The 21,111-nt window shown below is 35.4% G+C and overlaps 1 protein-coding gene across 1 annotated transcript in view; it reads left to right on the top strand.

Annotated features, from left to right (window-relative positions):
* The window catches only part of LRP1B (LDL receptor related protein 1B), a 1,366,825-nt gene that overhangs the window by 788,142 nt on the left and 557,572 nt on the right, over positions 1 to 21,111 (top strand). Inside the window, exons 26-29 of the mRNA XM_058664204.1 lie at positions 4,669 to 4,866; positions 6,196 to 6,400; positions 12,248 to 12,412; positions 12,657 to 12,901. Of these exons, the coding sequence (XP_058520187.1) occupies positions 4,669 to 4,866; positions 6,196 to 6,400; positions 12,248 to 12,412; positions 12,657 to 12,901 (813 nt within the window). The remainder of the gene's footprint in view (positions 1 to 4,668; positions 4,867 to 6,195; positions 6,401 to 12,247; positions 12,413 to 12,656; positions 12,902 to 21,111) is intronic.

Below are 21,111 nucleotides of genomic sequence, written 5' to 3'. Positions count from 1 at the left end.
TAAGGTGAACAAATCATGTATTTTACAATACAGATTTAGGAGTGTAATGATATGTCACACATTACATTATGTCCTGCCCTCATTCTTCATCCATTCCTTTCTTTACTCATTCTTTTTTCTAGTTTTTTACATTGGCATAGTTTTGTTTCACTTTTCAGTCACAAACTTGACGCTCCATTAGGTAAAGATGCCAACAAATAACAAATAGAAAATTAGAAAAAAAAAAAACTATTTCTCAGGAGTGTAGGTAGTTTTAACACAGTTGTTTACCATTTGTATTGCTTCTGTATAAAACTGCTTATTGAAGTCTTTTGACAATTACTTAGCAACTTTGGGGGCTTCATGTTGTGTTTTTTTGAGAACCTGTTATATTCTGAATATTAATCCTTTGTCAGATAATGGACTTGCAGATGTTTTCTCCTACACACCCTGTCTCTTCAGTCTGTTGATTGTCTTCTTTGTAGAGTTTCTGCTTTTGATGGAATCCCTTTGGTCTGGCTTTGCTTTTCTTGCCTTCATCTTTGTAGTTTCTTCCAAAAAATAAATCATTGCATAGACCAATTTCTTAAAGTGTTTCTATAATCGATTTCATTGTTACAGCTCATACATTTAGATCTTTGATCCGTATTGGGTCGATTTATGTCTATGATGAGTGAAAAGCATTTGGTTTCAATTTATGCATTTATCTAATTTTTACTGAATTATTAAATAAAAGGATCATCTTTTCCTCGTGTATGTTCTTGACACATTCATGCAGAATCAGCTGACTGTACATGAATTTATTTCTGGCTTATCTATTCCGTTCCATTGAACTATGCCATTTATTTTTCTTTGCCAGTACCATTCTGATTGAATTATATGTACGTCATAAGATTTACAAATTTGGATATTTTGATTGCCTGCTGCTCTTTTTATCTTTTTTCTGAAGTAATGCTTCCTGTGGCCATCTCTACATTCAATAAATGTGGTAAAAGTGTATTTCCTTGTGTTAGTACAGATCGGAGGGGGCAATGGTTTAGCTTTTCTCCCTTTTGTACCTTATTACATGTGGGTTTGTTATGTATACTCTTCAAAATTCCCATGCACGTTCCCTCTGCACCCAAGTTGTTCAGTTTTTTTTTAAATCATGAATTCAATCCTTTGAAATTATTTTTCTGCATTAAAAAAACAAAATATTTTATTTATTGAAAAGGCAGAGATGTGGGAGAAGGGAAGAATTACTGAAAGAAAAAGTGAGATGTCCTCTGTTGGTTCTCTCCCCCAAAGGCCTTGACAGCTAGGTCTGGGCCAGATTGAAGCCATGAACCGGGAACTTCATCCAGGTTGCTCATGAGGATGAAAAGGAACCAAGTATCTGCCCTCCCAAACACTTTAGCAGGAAGCAGGACTGAAACTGGTACTCTGATTTAGAATGCTGACATTGCAAACAACATCTCAACCCAGCACATCACAGGACCTATTTCTTTTCTGCGTCTGTTATGATGATCATATGATTTCATTCTTTCTCTTTTGCTGTGATTTATGACATGCATTGATTTTTGAATGTTGAGAGATCTTTCAGCATTTATCCCTGATAAAATCCAGGTGACTAGGTCATGCGTGATCTTTGGATGCAGTACTGGATTCAGTTGACTCATGTTTTGTTGAGAATTGTTGAGCTACATTCTGTTGGTCTGTAGATTCCTTTGTGCACTGTGGCTTTGGTCATGGTATCTGAGTCATTATGGTTTCAGAAAATGAATTTTGGGATTCTATCCTTTTTTTAATCCTAGTTTGAGAAACATTTGTTGTATTTTATTATTTGAATAATTGCAGCTAGTGCTTCTTTAAGTATTTTAAGAATACAGTTGTGAATCTATCAGATTCTAGATTTATGTCTTCTAATTTTTTTTTAAAAAATTATTATTTGTGAAAGGTAAGCACATTTCCTGTATTTCACAATGCAGATTTAGGAGCAGAGTGTACTTTGCATCTACCTCCTTTCCATTTGTGTTATGGGAGACATTTAATTACTACTTCAGTCTTCATTTTCTACTGATGGTGTGCTGAGATTTTTCATGTCTTCTAGGATAATCTCAGCAGCTTGTTTGTATACAGGAACTCATCAATTTGTTAATGTTTTCTAATTTGTCAATATATACTGTTTTGTTCTTATTATCCTTTATATTTCTGTGTTAACAATTTATCATTCTCTTTGCCAACTGTAATTTTGGGACTCTGTTTGGCTTTGTTAATATAATGTTTCATTCTTTTCTTTTTCAAATTCCAGCTTTTCATTTTAGATGATGTCTTGCACTTTCTTTCTTCATTTATACTTCTTTTGCTTTGTCTGCTTCCTATTATTTCTTGCCTTCTGCTAACCTTATTGCTTTTGTTTTGTTTTTCTGAGTCCTTGAGATGATTGCTACATGTTTATTTGAAATTGTTTTGTTTTTCATCATATTCACTTCTTACCGTAAACCTCAATCTCAATACTGCTTTGGCTGTATATAACTGATTTTGATATAATTTGTTTTCATTTGCCTTATCCTTAAAATATTCAAGGCCCCAATGGTCATTCAGTAAGACATTTTTAAAAATCTACATATTGAGAGTAAATATGCCTGACAATTTTGCCATTATTTTTCATGTTTCTTTTCCTTATTTCTGTATTAATGACTTTATTTAAAGGGTCTTTCTCTCAGTTTTTTCTTCTCTTTGATTATTGGATTTATCAGTAGTATTTTTAATAAATTGAATTTTTCATTCTAATAATTTTATTATCTTCAATTATTTTATTTCTGTTAAATTTCTAGTTTGTAACATGCATGGTTTTCCTCTTTTTTTTCGAATTGTCTATATATAATCCATTGACGCTCTGATTTTCCTTAGGATAATTGTTTTGATTTCTTTTTTCAGGAATTTCATATATTTCCTTCAAATAAAGATCTGTTGGGGGGAAATTATTAAGTGCTTTTCAGGGTGTCATGGGTCCTTTATATTCATGTGCACATAGATTGGCAGCTATGCAACAGTTGTAATAAGGACTTCGTTATGGAGCAATTCTCAAGTTTCTTCAGATGGCTGTATCCTGTCAGTTGAGTAATTGATCTGGCTTTGGTCCAGAATTGTAAACCTAAAATGGTTTAATCCAACTATAATCAGTGTCAGCTGTCTGTCTGTGAGAGTTACTTAGTCCTACAAAGGTAGGACAGGAACTTCAGATTACAGAGGGCTGTCAATCGTATCAGTATTTGTGTTAGCCATAAATATGTTCTTGGTGCTGGGGGACATAGAAGTGAATGTGAGTGATGCAAAGACTTATCACAACATCTGTTGCACTGATATTGGAAGATGTGATTAGGTCCCTAGACCAGGAGTTTGAAGATCTTATCCTGTTCTCACACCATGAACTTAGGTTAAGCTAATCTGTCCCTGATAGATGTGAACCTCGGGGAATTGTAGTGCATGCTGGGTCTTCCTCTTGTCTTACAAAATGGGTTCCAATGATTTGAGTAAATATAGTACTATTAGATGTGGTTCCAAAACTGAGGGAGTAAAGGATATCTTATCCAGGAAGCATAGGAAAATCATAAGAGATGATGGGGATTATTCTCTTTTAGCAACTGCCCCACAGTATTGGAATGAAGATACATGCCACCTAACCCTGGTCCTGTAGGGTAAGCAAAAGTATTCTTGGTATATACAGAGGCAACAACCACAGTCCAGTTCTGCAGTGTACAATGGAGGGTTGACATTGTCACATACAGGAAACAGAGTACACTGACAGTTCCGGTGCAGTGAACTGCAGATATGGTCTTTTCTTGGTACCACAGAGAGAACTCAGGTGAATCTGTAGAATATAGCTTCCTATTCCCAGAGCTGTGGATATCAGCCTCACTGGTTTATCACATGTTATGTTAGAGATTGCATATTAAAACCAGTGCTAGCCTGGGTCATTTGGATGCAGCTTGAGCCTTTCCCAGGCTCCAGAGCTGAGCATAGTAGCCCTGGGGACTTCATATACAAACAGTATGGAGGATGCATTGGGTTCCAGACATGGGTCTGTTTGCTGAACAATCACATTCTTGGAACTGCCAGGCTCAGAGGTACTTTACTCAAGTCCCAAGTGATGATTCCACTTTGTGCTGGGGATTGTGCGCTAGTAGTGGCTGCAGTCAGGGTGCATAGGAACTCAAGTAGGATCCTCCTGTGCTGAGAGAATCAGAGGACGTCTCCAGGCTTGTTGTTCTCTGGACTTTCACATCAGCTTCTGTTGGCTTACAAAAATCAAGAAACAGAAGAGATCTTCCCTGGCTCAGAGAACCAGCAAGATGGCCCTGGGACGTGTACCCAGCAATACCAGAGCTACAGGTGGCAGAGCGACCTGCATGTTGCCCTGTGAAGTCTTACATGTATGGCTCTAGATGCTCCTAGTCCCTACTCGACTAGCTACCCATTGTCTTCTGAGACAGAGTCATACTTAGCAATGGCTGTGCCACCACTTTTTAGGGCTGATGATGTAGAATTTCCAGTCAAATAAAATTTTCTATTTAATGAAAGCTTCCTTAATGATAGAGAATTTAATGGTAAAATTATTCCTTTGAATGAATAACCCCAAGCATATTATGCAATTTAGGAAAGTGCATAAATATTTTCCTAAGTCTATTCAAATAAATCTAATTTCAGATCCTTTTGAAGCATTTATAATCTTCTCCATTCGCCATGAGATCAGAAGAATTGATCTTCACAAAAGAGACTATAGTCTGCTTGTTCCTGGACTGAGAAACACAATAGCCCTTGATTTTCACTTCAATCAAAGTTTACTTTATTGGACAGATGTTGTAGAAGACAGAATCTACAGGGGCAAACTTTCTGAAAGTGGAGGTACATATATTATAGTTTCACTTACTCTGTAGGTTACTTTAAGGTGAAATTTTTAAAAAAATTATAATTATAAAAATATTTAATATTTGTCCTTTGATTTTTAAATTTTCTATACATTTAAAACTAGGGATATCAAGCATAATGTGAAAATATGTTGGGGAGAGATGTGGTTAAAGCTTCATACTTTCTGATTCTGGATTTTTCCATAGATTCATGGTCATTTATTTTATTTATAAGAAGAAAATGATTGCTTCTACAAACTAGTAGTTGCATTTTTGTCCATTTTAGTTTGTTACTATCTTTCAATGTGATTAAAAAAATAATGAAAACATTGTTACAGACTTTACTTTGAACATGATTTGACTTAGCTTTTTTATTTAATATAGAGCTTTCAGAGGTAGCAAAAATTTCAAATAAATAATGTTTCTGTTGAAAATATTACAGTATATTGAGAATCCCAAGGAAAGATATCACCATGAAATTAATTCCTCCCTAAATCCCTTTTGCAGTTAATATTTAAAAACACAGTGAGTGTCTATATGAATCTGTGCACTATGTCATTAGTATGTTTAGATTTAAAATGGTGGGTTTTGAATTAAACACACATTGTTGGTACGTTTAACAAAAACTGTATGCATTGTCATGAGCTATAATGAAGCATTCTATTAGGAAACTGTTTAAATTGAAATTATGGATTTGAAAAAATTAAGTGGTATCTAAATGACAGTGCTGCTTATTTCTACTGCAGTAACAATGGTGTCTTAGTCTGTTAACTTGCATCCTTGTCATATCTTATAAGCAGTATGCTACTGTGCGGGGGATATGAATTGGGGCTTACAGTAATAAAAATTAAATACACTAGTGATTGCATTATCTTCCACCCTCTCAAAGAAGAAAAAAGGAATGCGTCTCAGATAACATGTATATTGCCCCAGATATGTTACTTTATCCTACATTTAAGGATTATCATTTGAATTGCATTACACTAATTTTAAGGGCCATATCCCTATCAGTTCCCAAATCTCAGGCTTTGCGTAGAAATTCAAAAAACAAGAAATAACTCTATGTATAACTCAATGTTGTAATCTCGAAGTTGTTCCCATTAATATTGAAAGGATGTACATTATTGAAGACTTCTGTTAGGAAAAATAAGTAATTCTAAGTTTGGAAAAACTTCATTTTCTTTGTGACAAGTAATAATTTTACAGGTTATGTCTCAGTTGAAATCATGTTTAACCATTTTTATATTCTGATTAGAAATAGGCCTTTTCTTTTGTACTTAACACATTCTATGAATGGGTGGGCTTGTTGATTTGCATTCTTTTGTAGGTGTTACTGCAATTGAAGTTGTTGTGGAGCATGGCCTGGCTACTCCTGAGGGACTGACAGTTGACTGGATAGCTGGCAACATATACTGGATAGACAGTAACCTGGACCAAATTGAAGTGGCAAAACTGGACGGTTCCCTAAGAACTACCCTCATAGCAGGAGCCATGGAACACCCAAGGGCCATTGCTTTGGATCCAAGATACGGGTAAAGTTTGCATTTACAGATTTTCTTTGACATAATCTTCTAGTTTCTTCTTCGTTTTAATTATATCATAAATTGCGAATCAACATGCTTGTTTTGTGCACAAATAAATGAATACATGCATCTAAGCACATACTAGTATATGATGTTGTGTGGGAAATAGAGCAATAATTTTAAGTTCATTGCCACAAGTTTAGTTATAGAATTGCTTACCCAGGCACTTTCAAGAGCTGGGAATGTCTTTCTTCTAAATGTGGGCATGTAGCCCCATTGGAAGCTACTGCAACTCTTTTCCAAAGCAGCAATTTAATGAATTTCTCTTTGTCTTGCCAGAGAGATGCTGTAATTATTTCTACTGGTTGCAAACCACAGGGACAGTCTTTGTTCTAAATAGTCACAGATGTTAACCACCTCACCCTTTATTTGTTTTGTATGTACTTGGAAGTGGTTTAAAGCAAATTAAAATAAGCTAGAAAGAGTCCAGCAGTGGGATGCTGACTATTGGGAAGTTTGAAAGACAGGGCACATGATTCTAGAAAACAAGGCTAAATGCCGAGTAACTCAGGGTTATTACCTCATTGTTCCCTTGTGGGTTCCTTTGTGAAGGAGCAAGCAGAAGAGAGACACTGCATTTGGAGTTAGAAGGCATGTGATCCAATTTGTGCCCAGCTACTTTTTCTCCAGGGAAATGGAATGTATTCTCTTCCCTTAGAATTCAGTTTTCTCTTCTGTGCTCAGAAATAATACCTTACTTGTTAGGTTGTTTTGAAGCAAATGACATGGATGTGAGAGAGAAGGTGACGTGAAATGTTTTTGTAAAAATATTTGTGATTCCTTCTAACTATTTGCTTCTTTGATAATTATTTTATAGATCCAGTACCATTATCAAGTCTAAAGGGTGGGACAAAGAATTCTTTTTTTGTGTTCTGTTTCTTTATATAATGAGAAAATCTAGGGAACTCCAGTAGATGAGGGAAATGAGGAAGAAGCAAGTCTAATGAGAAACAAAGGACCAAGGAGACAACCTTGTGTTTAAAATAGGTATATGGCCACATTGTCTGACTTCTCACTCTGGTCTTTGTTCAAAACTCAGAGATCAACAGATTGGGACAGTTTGTTTTTCTTTTTCTTGTTCAGACAAAGAAATTAAAGGAGGGAGTCAGCTTGTTCAGAGACAAGATTTCCAACTGGCAGTCCAGATTGGTGCTTTCTTTACCTATCAGAGTATTTTTAAATTATTTGAATTTTTTGCCAAACCTTAAAATATTCAAATTTTTGTGTAATTTCTTTGATTTCTGGTTTCTTAAGAAATAGGGAGAACTGTTTATTTTTGCTTACAGATGTTTTCTCTAGCTTACACAGTCTACAGTCGACAGTCAGTTCTTGAGGTACAAGTAGGTTGTTGACTCTGACTCCCTATTGCCCAAGAGGGTACTGGGTTTTTAGCAAAAGGACGTTTTTCTCTAATACCAGCAATTACTGATGTGAAATTGTGCCACTACCTTATTCTGCATGAATCATAAATCGTGTATGTGGAAATACCAAACCAGAGGTGAGAGAAAGAAGACAGACTCACAGGAAACACAAAATTCACCTTTAATCTTTAAGTAATAAAATTAAAAAAAATCTGAGCTATGAAGGAATCTCTAGAAGTAAAATGCTTGTTTAGGGTTGAAAATGAGTAAAGAGAGCAAATCTCTGAGAAGGAAAATCCATTCATCCATGCATTTGAGATGGAGGAATGTCTGCCATTGCTGACAACTATTATAGAATTATAAGACTGATTAACATGACTGAAGGATATACAACAGACATTCAGGTGGCAGTAGTAATTCATCCATTTTTAATGATTCATTAAAGGATTGGTGGATTGATGTGTCATGATTTGATGTCATTTTGATTTTAAATTTATTTTTAGAGGATTTTATTGGGCTTTTTAATTGTTATTTCAACAAGAAACCATGCAAAAAGCTGCTTTGATTTGGGGGACTCATGGTTTTGGAAGATCATAATCTAAAATGAGACAATCCTGTTTATTTGGAATGACGTGACAGCAGTCAGGCAGGTGCATAAAAAGGATCACATAACAAACCACAAGGCACAGCAAAAGCAGCACAGCTCCGTGGCCTTGTGTAATCAGTTGTCCAATGACAGCCACTTTCTGAGAATATTCTGCTAGTGTCCTACTGGCCTCACACTTGATTTTCCTCCTAGACATCATAATTGGTTCAACAATTCACCCTTAATCTAATAGCCATTAACATGGTACTATGGGGACCAAATCTTTAACACATGAGCCTTTGAGGAACACTCAAGCTGATATTGAATTTACAGCAGATACAATCATGATATGAAGCTTATTTATTCATCTTAAAGCACAACTGTATCCACTCAATTAAACAATTTAGGAAAAATATTATAATATTTTGAGGCTTATTGGCTATTTTGCTGGGAAGAGCATTGAGTTTTTATAAAACAAGGTAAAAATGGAAACTAATACATATATGCAGATACAGGGAGACAGAAACAGCAGTACAAGCCAATCACAAGAAAAACAACATTGAAAATAATTTTATTTAAATCCAGTTTACTTCCTCAGTAGTTTGTAAATAGAAGCTTGGAACTTTTTTCTTATTTCTCTATTTAAGGCATGTTTAAAGAGGCTGGTTTCCCATTGATAGAAGAAATAGGCATTTAACCTTGTTACCTTATTTTTGCAATATATTTCAGGAGAAATATGCTGAATAATTTTGGAGCAATAGGACTAAGACAAACACTTCATTTTCTTCTAACTGGAAGCTTTTGATGGGCAAGGGAGTTGCTTCCAAGTCTGTGAAATTGTTCATTATTATAGTTGTGTTTAATTAATGTTTTGTTTAGATAAATGAATGGATTCACAGGAACAGACTTTGTTTCTAAGACAACTTAAAGGATCTCAAGTATATATACTTGAGGAAAAGCACAGTATACATTAAAGGACAGTCAATGGTCAATGCAGTATACTTTGTTTACAATAACAAATGAACCAAAGGTTTACAACTAGCTACTTCACTCTTTCACCATGGCTAGAGGAAAAAAATAGACAGTAGTGTACAAAACACTTCATATGAGGTTTTTTACAATGTTCCAAGTCTTTGTAACCTCTTTTGCATAGATGCCAAATAAAAATTGTTTTTAATTGGCTACTTTGTTTCCCTAGCATTGAATCCACTAGCATCCATTGTACATTATAAAGGCTATTTGCTATCTTGCCACTTTCCTTCAGTAGTTTGTGTTGACCCAGCCTCCCAAGTGACAAGTTATTCTAAGGTGGTGAATTGAGATTCTTAAGGAGGAGCCATTTTTCTTTCATTGCATTTTAAGGCAATGCACTTATTGCTAAGGTGACCTGAGTGAATACATGAATCCACTTGAAACATTGAGCTTATTATTATGGCACAACAAGCACCAGGGAATCCAGTATCTACAGGGTACTCATTTTAGCTCTTGAACTTTCATTGCCTTTATTCTTAGGCTATGGCATGGCATTTTTGGGGCCATTATGGATCTGCAGGCTTCATTGTTATAATCACTAGTGCCTACATTCTTAAAAAGACATAGTTATTGTGAACGTAAGTAGAATATATAATTAAGATTTTGTTTAGGGGAGTGGATATTCTCAAATGAAATCAGTAAAGGCATTGTAAAGGGTGTAAAGGTTATTAATGAGTAAGTGTTTTGGGTTTTGTTTTGTTTTACAAAGATCTGGTATTTTCACCTTCTGTAATTTGACCTAATAGATAAAAACAGCCTTTTCACACCTATAAATGATATAAGTTGTTCATGGTCCATTTGGAGCCAGATGCATGCAAACTTGCAAATGAGAATAAAGCAGAATTCAAACCATAGCTTCTTTTTAAAAGTTGTTGCGGCTGAACATGACCATACATCCTATGATAAGCGAGAGATAGTTCTTGTATATATGAGGAATAATGCAGTTTGTGAAGCTAATAAATGGTAATGATATAAAAAGAAAAAGGGAAACATGATTCTGTTTAAGTGCCATTTTTAAATGTCAAATTTTAAAGCAGGCAAAAGATCGCCTAGAATTTTCTAGAACATTGACCCTTGAAATCAATAATTAAAATTGATTATGAACTGCCTAATGGCAAAGTGAGCATTTGTAAGGTAATTAATTCTAGAACATGTTATTTTATAAAATGTCTTGGAAATGTTCCACATAAATTGGTGAAAGATTAGCACTACAAAAGCACTATAGAAAAAATACATAAATGCTGCTATGTTTTCTGAAGAAGTGAAGAGATCAGTTATTTCAGAATGACAAATCCCCCCCTGCTACACACACTGAAACTACATTTAAGAGCCCACTGTACCCCTTTCTAACCAACTTTAAGAGCTACTAATAAATGAATTGAACTTGCAACAATGCATGCAATGTCTAACTGGGTACGAAGTTATGAAGGAGAAACAGATTCCTCATTTACTAAGCAGGCAAGAGCTGATGCTTCTAAAATCTTAATGTTGTCGCTGTAGAATATGGTGCATAGCTACATATTGTTTTGGTGGTCATGGTTTATCCACAGACACCCACAGACACCCACAGCCCTGATTTGACTCTCAAAGGCACCATTGTCAGGAATTAATTTTCTTTACACATCTTCTTTATTCAAGTATCACCATAAATATGATTAAGGCCACATTGGTGTTCTATTAATTCTAAACCTTATTTTTCTACTTAATTTAGTTAATGATGATAAATAGTATCCTCGTGTTAGTGAAAGATGTGGACAACCACAGTTAAACTTGCAGTGAAACACACGTTTCATTTCATGTTTATTTCAAGAAAGAACTTTGGCCACTTAACTGACAAAGATTTATTTATTTAACAGAGTGACAGAGAAGGGAAGAGATACAGGTGTAGAAAAAGAAAGAATGGAAGTGAAAGAGACTAAGTGAAAGAGCTTCTTTCTACCAGTTCACTTGCCAAATGGCCACAATAGCCAGGGCTGGTGAGACTGTAGCTAGGAGCCAACCACTCCATCCTACTTTCCCACCTGATTGGCATGCTTGGACCATTGTCTAATGCTGTAACAGGCACATTCGGTGCAAGCTGAATCAGAAACAGCAACTGAGGCTCAGATTGGCTCTCATTTATGGGGTAGTAGTATTGTAGGCAGCTGCCTAGCCTCATGTACCCCAAGATCAGCCTGCCCCTACATTTAGCTTTGCATTATTTAACCTTCGTTTTACGTAATATTTAACTGAACATATTATACTATTTCAAGGTTTGGCTCATAAGTTATGTCATGTTCCTATTTCTAATTAATTGATTTATGTGTGAAAATTAAAGTTTAATCTTTAAGCATTACTCTTTTAAAAAAACAAGCCTTTTACATCTAATTTTATGAATACCCTCTAGTACAATTTTTAAATCTTATATTTAACTTTTGTTTTATAATTCCTTTTGAATTATTTATATTTTAACACCTTTATTATGGAAATTTTTCAAATACTTCATCCAGAAGGAACTAGTTTTCAACCTATTGTCTTATAGTTTATGTTAATTTTTATCTTTTCCCCAACCATTTATTTAATTTGTCCAAATATTTTGCACTAAAAATCATCTGGATGTTGCTTCATGTACACATTCTTACCATCACAGTTATGTAAAACCCTCAACTAAGGTTAATTTCAAACACTTAAGCAAGGACCTTCAGGCTTGAATCTTTTTTCTGCATGTTTTCACCTTGCCACTAGCACCTAGCACATAGTAGTTAGCACATAGTAGGTACTGGCTAAAGATTTGTGAAATGGATACCTGAAAGGCTATCATCATTTCCTTTTCTTCAGAATACTTTTCTGGACAGACTGGGATGCCAATTTTCCTCGAATTGAATCTGCCTCTATGAGTGGTGCTGGGAGAAAAACGATCTACAAGGACATGAAAACTGGAGCATGGCCTAATGGACTCACTGTGGACCACTTTGAAAAGAGGATCGTTTGGACAGATGCCAGGTTTGAAAACTTTCCTTATTATATTTTATGTTGCTTTCCACACCTAAGAGGTGTCACACTGAAAGGTTGTCTAAAACAGATATCGTGCATATGGAAATAAGTTGTTTTATTTCTTATTTTCCACAAATCAAATACTGAAAATTGAAAATACATACAAAGCCATTTATCTGAGTTATATTATGTACCTCTGGACTATCTGAGTGGATTTGATAATCTATTTATATTGCTTTTTACTATTCTGTAGGTCAGATGCTATTTACTCAGCACTGTATGACGGGACAAAAATGATAGAAATAATTCGTGGTCATGAATACCTATCCCATCCCTTTGCTGTGTCTCTGTATGGGAGTGAGGTCTATTGGACAGACTGGAGGACCAACACATTGTCCAAAGCAAATAAGTGGACAGGACAAAATGTCAGTGTGATTCAGAAAACCAGCGCACAGCCGTTTGACCTTCAGATATACCACCCGAGCCGTCAGCCACAGGGTAAGTTAATTAGTGAGTTGCCCAAAAGTATTCTCCCCTACTAAAGGGTATTTAAAATGTAATATTATTTTGATTATTTTATTAGTATTATATATAATATATGCTGGATATTTACCTTTGTTTTAGTTATCTCAGCATATTTCCTTATGTTTTCATTTTCTTCAACTTAAAATGCGTAAAGAAAATGTAAAAATTGAGGGTTTCTATTATATCTTCTAATTTTTAGCTACTGTAGTGACAAAAGATATTGTGGGAAGTTGTATGTGATTTTCAGATTTGGTATATACTACCTAAATGGGATCAGTAAATTGGAGAAAAACATATAAGACATCTCTCTCTTCACCCAGAGTCACTGTGTGGCATTTTGGGGTGAAGAACCAGCCTGAATGAAAAAGGAGGAGGTGTTTGCTTGAATGCTTGTGCTGTAAGAGACAGGAGCTCTTAGGAGTACGTGAACTACCTCGCCCTGTGTAGAAGCTCTAAAGGCTCAGGGTAAAGGTATTGAAGGAAAAATTTATTATGGGACAAGAAACTTGGAAGCTGTGCATAGGAGTGGTATTGAATAGTCCAGGGACCAATCTTAGTATTAAAAATGTATAATGGTGCAGGAATTCAGCCTAGTGGTTCACACACCAGTTGAGATTCCTGAATCCTGCAGCAGATCAGGTAGCACAGCACGTTAAGCAGCCACTTGTGAAGAAGTCTCCTATAGGAATGCAGCTTTGCCTCTGGCAGCTCCACACGCATTTGTGCCCCTGTCCACCAACAGGGTAGAACTTAATGGAGTTCCAGGTGCCTTGCTTCTCCTGGGCTCTTGCAACCATCTGGAGAGTGAGACAATAGGTGAAAGTTAGGTTTCTGCATCTTTCTGTCTCTCTCTAACTCTGCTTTTAAGTAAATAAAATACATATATATTTTTAAATCCCTGAATCTGGTATCAGAGTGCCTGCAGATGCTCTGGACTCAGTGATTCAAGGCTAATGCATACCATGGCAGGGAAGCAGGGAGGGCCTCAAGAAACTGGGTTCTTGCCATCCATGGGGGAGACCTGGGTTGAGTTCCCGGCTGGTGGATTTGGTAAGACAACTCTTCTGGCATTTGAATAAGTGAATGGAAATGTCCACACATGTTCTCCCTCTTTTACCTGCCTGCTTGCTTTCTTCCTCCTTTATATGATTGTAATCATACTATGCATGGAATTGACATTGTTTTCAAGGAAACAAACTTGAATTTTAATTCATTTTCCACAAACATCTTGAAAAGCCCTTGTATTCCACATTTGGGTTTGAGAATAACCTACCTATTGATTTTGTGATTTTATTTCCTACAGTAAATCTGTGAATCATTTTCTTATTCCAACTCTCTTGCTATGTGTTGCCAGAATGGTATAACTGTCCTATATAATATCATTTCTTTCTTTTATTCCTTTTCCTCATTTTATGTGCTATTACCTAGAGAAATCTTTCTTTTTAAAAAAGGATTTATTTAATTTTATTGGAAAGTGAGATTTATAGAGAGGAGAAGAGACAGAAAGGAAGATCTTACTCCAGTGATTCATTCCCCAAGTGATGGCAACAGCTGGATCTGGGCCAATCCAAAGCCAGGAGCCAAGAGCCTCCTTTGGATCTCCCACGTAGCTGCAGGATCCCAATGTTTTTTGCCATCCTCAGTTGCCTTCCCAGGCCACAAGCAGGGAGCTGGAAGGGAAGTGGGTCCACGGGAATTAGAACCAGCTCCCACATGGGATCCTGGTGCGTGAGGACTTTAGCCACTAGACTACCATGGTGGACCTCAGAAATCTCTTTGTGAAGCGCATAATGCTCTTTTCATTCACACATCCTTGTTTGGATTTGGAATTCTCTGACAAGTTCTTTTCTGCTGAGAATGCATTTTCTCTTTTTTCTTCTTTGCTCCTTTTGATAAAGATTAGGCAGATCTCCAAGTTTATTAGCACTTCTGATTTCTTGTTCCATGAATTAAACTCTATTTTTAAATGCTTATCTGTTTTTTATCTATTTTAAAGTTAGAGGGATGGAGGGAGAAAGAGAAAGGCTCTTATGTTTGATAGTCCTGCCATCAAAAGCCCACAGAAGCCAGGAAGCTGGAATATCTTCTGGGTCTTCTGTGGGATTATGGGGTCCCAAGCACTTTCCCCATCATCTGCTGTCCCACAAGATTCATTAGGAGCAAGTAGGATTGGAAGCAGAGGAGCTAGTACTTGAATCAATACTCTTAATTTGAGATGGAGGCTTCCCAGTAACTGACTTCATCCACCATGCCACACAGCTTCTACACCAAAGCATTATTTTTATATTATAGTATCATCTGCAATATTTGACTAAAAACCATGAATTTTGTTGCTTTCAATATCCCAAGGCTTTTTTGTCTTTTATTAATATTTGTTCTTCATTCTTCTTTGATAATACATTTCCTATCAAATTATTCTCAGAAGTAAAAAATTTCTGTCCTGTTTTTGGCAATCTGATTAAATCTGTGTATCTTCCTACACTGTCTAAATGTCTCAGTTTTGATTGTTTCATATGACTTATGCTTCCTTGCAATTTAGAAGTTACCAAGTCCTCTGGATTATATAGCGATTTCTTTAATACTTTCCTGCAGCTGCTGCCTCCCCATATCCTATAAATGACAAAGCTTGTATACCATATAAGGAGGAAGCAATACTTTTTTCCAAGGAAGCATTCTGTAAATATATTAGATCGATTCAATTTAAATAAAGCAAGATATGATCTTGGTTACTAAAAACACACTCTTCTATAACACCTTTCTTCAACACAGAGGAGTACATATTCATAATTAAAGCTGGTAATTTTAGTTATGAAAAATTTCAAGATGTGATTTAGATTTTTATAATTACAATATTTGCATCACTATAATTTTCTTCATCAAACTTTGGTGTTTTGTAGGAGTTGCAAATTTTGCATTCAGAGCAATTTTTGAAGGATACATTTATTTATTTGAAAGGCAGGGAATCAGAGGTAGAGATACAGATAGTGAAAGAAAGAGAGATATTGCCCATGCCCTGATTACTCCTCAGTTGGCCACTATGGCCCAATCCAGAGCAGGCCAAATTCAGGAGCCAAAAATTCCAAATATGTGGGAACCTGAGCACTTTGAGCCATTATCTGCTACTTTCTCATTTTAGATGTAAATTTAAAGCTTCATCAGAAGCAACTCAGTCAGGGATGCCAGCATGGCACACAGCAGCTTGACGAGCTGTGCCACAGTGACAACCCAGTTTAAATGAACTGGACAGTGAGCAAGGTTCTGATCCTCTGTATGCCTCATGTTACTCCCTCAGGACAGAATCAGTATGTTTCATTTGCTAGCAGAACGTCTGGTTGGTTCACAGCAAGTCATGGATTGGGAAGGGACTTCATATTGTCAGGTTTTCCTGACATTTTTAATGTTTTGAAAAGGAAATGAGGCATTCATAGTGACTTGCTTGGTTGTGGAAAGGTACTTTTGACAATTTTACTAAGCTAAAAAATGATTTATATGTCATACCTTCACTCTGTATAAAATAAGAAAAGGTTTTATTATGTGACTCTAATTTGACATATTTTCCCATGATTCTGGGTAGATATTAGACTCTATATACATCTAGAGCTTGTCACCTATAAAGAGAACTTGGTATTTCCTAAATGAAATTCAGTTAGTTTTCAATTTTGAAAGCCATCAGGGAACATGCTGCCTCTCTGGATTATAAGGATCAGTGAGCGCAGAGTGATCATTATCTGTCCTGCTTATCTGCTGCAGGGAAGTAACACTTGCACTGCCAGGGAGAAACAATGCAGGGACATAGGAGCTATTCTGTTACCAAGAACAAGATTAAAATAAAAACACTGACGCAGCCTCAGCATGAACAAACTGTGGTAACAGTAGCCTCTCTTTGTTGGTGAATAATAATGTCTTTCGTGGAAAAAAGTAATATTTTTAAAAATACCGTGATAGTCAGTATATCTTCTACAAATTGAACAAGTAAAGTTACAGGTGTATGTTGACGTTATCTGATCCTCTACATAGGAAATTAATAAGAGTCTTAACACCGGGTTTTTTTTTTCAAGTAAGCAATAACCTTTGTTTAAATTTCCTGCTTGGTTATTGGATACTTGAGTAGAATTTTATAAAACCTGTTACAGACCCATTGAGTTTTCAATGTTATTACAAAGGATTAGGAAAGACCAAACCTAAACATAAAAATAGAAAGTATAAGTAAGAAATAGTCAATATTTTAAATCTAATGTTAAAATAGTTTAGATTTAATATAACAATAAAGGAGTAATTATTTATGTCCTGATCTCAGATCTTGGCTATACCGTATCCTGTTCATCCTTAGTCTAGCTGTATCTGAACAAATGTTTCTCAGCTATTCATATATTATTGCTGTTTAATGGCAAGTAATTTAAAATTGCTGTTTTTGCATGCATGTAGTGCATATAATCATAGTCTGTATCATAGGATCTAGTAAAGATTTTGTCGTTTAAAAAAATATTTAAACACAAGTTAAAAGCAAAAAAAAAACCCTTCTAGATTACTATCTCAGGCATAACTTATTATATATAAATATATTAAAATTTTAAAAATAAACTAGTAGTTGCAACAGTTATATCATTTTTCTTGTCCCGTTTGGTTAAAATGTAGGTTATATGACTTGGTGAGATATTTAAAAATATATCTTGTAAAAGTGAAAAATCCATAATGATCTTAACTTCATATGGTCATACAAATTTGCTTAAAGAAAATGCAAATAACAATACAAGGCACAACTCTATAGAAGAGTGAGATAGTTCTTAAGAGACTGCAAATGTGGCAGCTGTCGAATGACGACACGGTCAACTCTAACCACTGTGCATATTCACCTTGGGTGAGTGCTGGATGTAACAAGTGTGCTTGCAAAGCTGTAGTTATGCCTTTCCAGAAAAGAAAGTACTTAAGGTTTGTTTGATGTTGTTAAGCAGTATTTTCTAATTGTGGCAAAGGTACATATACAGAAAACACGGAGAAAGAATGAACAGATTCCTAGTTTGGAAAATCCCTAAGGCAGCCAACATTTTGATGTTTGTTTTCTTTTACTTATATATTGGTCATTGCATTTGCTATACCTTATATGTCATAAGCAGAATAGCTTATGAAATCTATACATCCTCCTCTGATACTTTTGACCATTACAAGTCCAAGATCAAGGTGTTGAGAGACAGTGGTATTAAGTGAGGACCTATTCCTCAAAGTCAGAATCTTCTTGCTGGTCCTGGAACGCAGGAAAGAGCTGATGAATTCCCCTAGGGAGCTCCAGAGATTCCATAGATGAAATTCCACAATCAGGTGTCAATCCCCTCAAAACAGGTCCTTCTGTTAATGTTACTGAATGTGGGTTTAATTCTCAATGCATGAATTTGAGGGTGACAAAAGCACTACAAAATAGCAAGCAGAAATACTGAATGACAAAACAGCAGGTGAAAGTATACTATCTATTGATAAAATGTCTTATGTCACCTTGTAAAATGTTTCCCTTTATGCTCAGGACTAGAGAATAAAACCATTTCTCTGACTATTTATGAGAAAACGAAGTCTCAGAGAGGTTAAATAAACTGCCTCAGATAAACGAATCTCTTTAAAGGCAGCTAGAAGATTTCAATAAACATGACCAAATTCAAAAATCATGCTTCATTCTTTTACAAATTAAAAAAAGGTTTTTAAAATCTTTTTAAATTCAACATCACACTGCATTACTAACCTTATATTTTTTCATTTCTACACTTAGCATTAAGTATTTTCCTGGTTGCCCTATATATAAATACATATGTATTTGTGTGTGTATAAATTTTTCCATTGTCCCCATTCCTCCTTCCCTGCTATGGTTTTACACTGTATTATTACAATGGTGTAATTCCTTCAGCATCAGGCATAACTCCACCATTTTGCTATTTAAGCATACCATAACTTTGTAGGTGTAGACAATGTTAGAAAGGTGGTTATTACATGCAGTTATCAAAAACCATCAGTAGTACGTAAGTATTATTGGACACTGAATTTGTTTTAGTTTTTCATGAATAATTTTCATACATTAATGTAAACATTTTCAGATTTATCATTGCTGTTGTTTTTAGTAAAAGATGATTTTTTCATTGCTATAAACAAAACCCAGGGATTCCCCCAAAATAGCATTACCAAACCATAATGAAAGTTTAGTCATAGTCTTTGTTACATTATCTTTACGGCAAGAGGGAATGTGTTATATCTATGGAGTATGCACACCTTTTGGGAAGTTAGTATTCATGCGCGCACACCCAAATATGTGCAGTGTTGTTCCAGTTCTTTCAGAGTTCATGGTAGAATACAGAAACAGTCACAGTAAAGCAGCAACCACCAAATTGTCACTATTTTTCCCATATTCAAAATCTAATATTAGTGAGGAGTTCCAACACAAGCTTGAAAGGCAGACATGCAGTAAGGCTAAGTCAAATTTCATCTAGAGGCACTGTGGTTTTGTCAGAGCTGAGTTGGGGCCCTTACGTTAATGCCCGGCTCCCCCATATTACTAGTTTTGTCTGTACAGAAGCCCTGGATTCTGGTTAGTACCTTTGAACGCATGTTGCTGACATCATAGGTATTAGGCATTCTTTTATAAGATCACAGTAAAAATGAGGTAGTGAAAAGGAGGTAGAAATGAAAGATAAAGTTTCAGACATGACATCTTCTTTGACAGAAACATTTTAAAAATCAAGAAAGTCAAGTAAAAAAGGAAGGGCATAAAGTCATAGTCTTATTTTGATAGCTAAAATTTCCTGATGAAAAGTTGAGAAATTTGAAAGTATAATTTAATGTACAATATATTATAGTTTCACACTTCTTTTTGATGGTTCAATTTTACCCACATATGCTTGTTAGAAAAGTATATAAATAATATTTAAACACACAGACACTTATATACATATTTACTCTATCCCAATAGCTGAACTAGAAACTGCACATTTTATCCTAAGTTGTGTATTTTGTGTACCCAGTGAGCATTAACAATTTATAACATGAAGTTGATACAGCCACCTGTTGCAAAAATACATAAACATGGTTTTATTAGTAGAGAAATAAACTATTTAAATAAATATGTACTTTTTTGTTGAGCAAGAACACCAAAATTAATGGCTTTCCTCTAATGTAAAAATTATCAAAAATATTTAGAAAGCTATCTATTCTAAATATAGTTTATCATAAAAGTGGAGTCATTAATCAAATAAAGTTTAATTATATTAAAAGCAGTGGCAACAAAATCACGAAAGTTTTGTAATAATCACTTTTGAGCCAAATGTTAGCTTTTGTCTGTATTATGATATCTAGACCTTCAGGAATCATCAAAGTCATTTTGATGGTGACTTTATAAAAATTAAGAAGGTATACATTTATTTTTTTTAAAGATTTATTCATTTTATTACAAAGTCAGATATACAGAGAGGAGAGACAAAGAGGAAGATCTTCCGTCCGATGATTCACTCCCCAAGTGAGCCGCAATGGCCGGTGCGCTCAGATCCAAAGCCAGGAACCTGAAACCTCTTCCGGGTTGCCCACGCGGGTGCAGGGTCCCAATGCATTGGGCCGTCCTCAACTGCTTTCCCAGGTCATAAACAGGGAGCTGGATGGGAAGTGGAGCTTCCGGGATTAGAACTGGCGTCCATATGGGATCCCAGGGCGTTCAAGGCGAGGACTTTAGCCCCTAGGCCATGCCGGAAGAAGGTATACATTTTTACTGTGTGCTTATAAGCATGCCAGAGATATTAGTCTGAATTCATATAGAGATTTGCAGGAACAATTCTCTCAAGAGAACTCTGCATTTCCAAGCGACAAAGTATTATAAATTTTACATCAGTTATATTTCACTTCTTCCATCTTCATGTTAACACCGAAAGAACTCAGTATTTACAGTTTGTATAGTTTCTTACCTTATCTGTTCAATTAAATTACAAAATATTTGAAGAGCACAATATTGTTTCTGATTGTCTGCCAATTCGAGTCAAGATTAACTCTTTTTAACAACCATATTAATAATTATGACAATAGCAGCCAACAAATGTTAATCCCTTAGCAGTTGCATAGGAAAGACCATCAGCAAACCAGTTTTACCATGAGGAACCCAGGAGAAATGCTAACCAAATTGTTTTAATTCCAATAATCCGAAGACAGTTGCCCTGTTTTCT

The sequence above is a fragment of the Ochotona princeps genome, chromosome 5 (genome assembly GCF_030435755.1).
Source record: "Ochotona princeps isolate mOchPri1 chromosome 5, mOchPri1.hap1, whole genome shotgun sequence".
NCBI lineage: Eukaryota > Metazoa > Chordata > Mammalia > Lagomorpha > Ochotonidae > Ochotona > Ochotona princeps.
The sequence above is the reverse complement of the archived record's forward strand: the minus strand, read 5'-3'. Positions and strand labels throughout refer to the sequence as shown.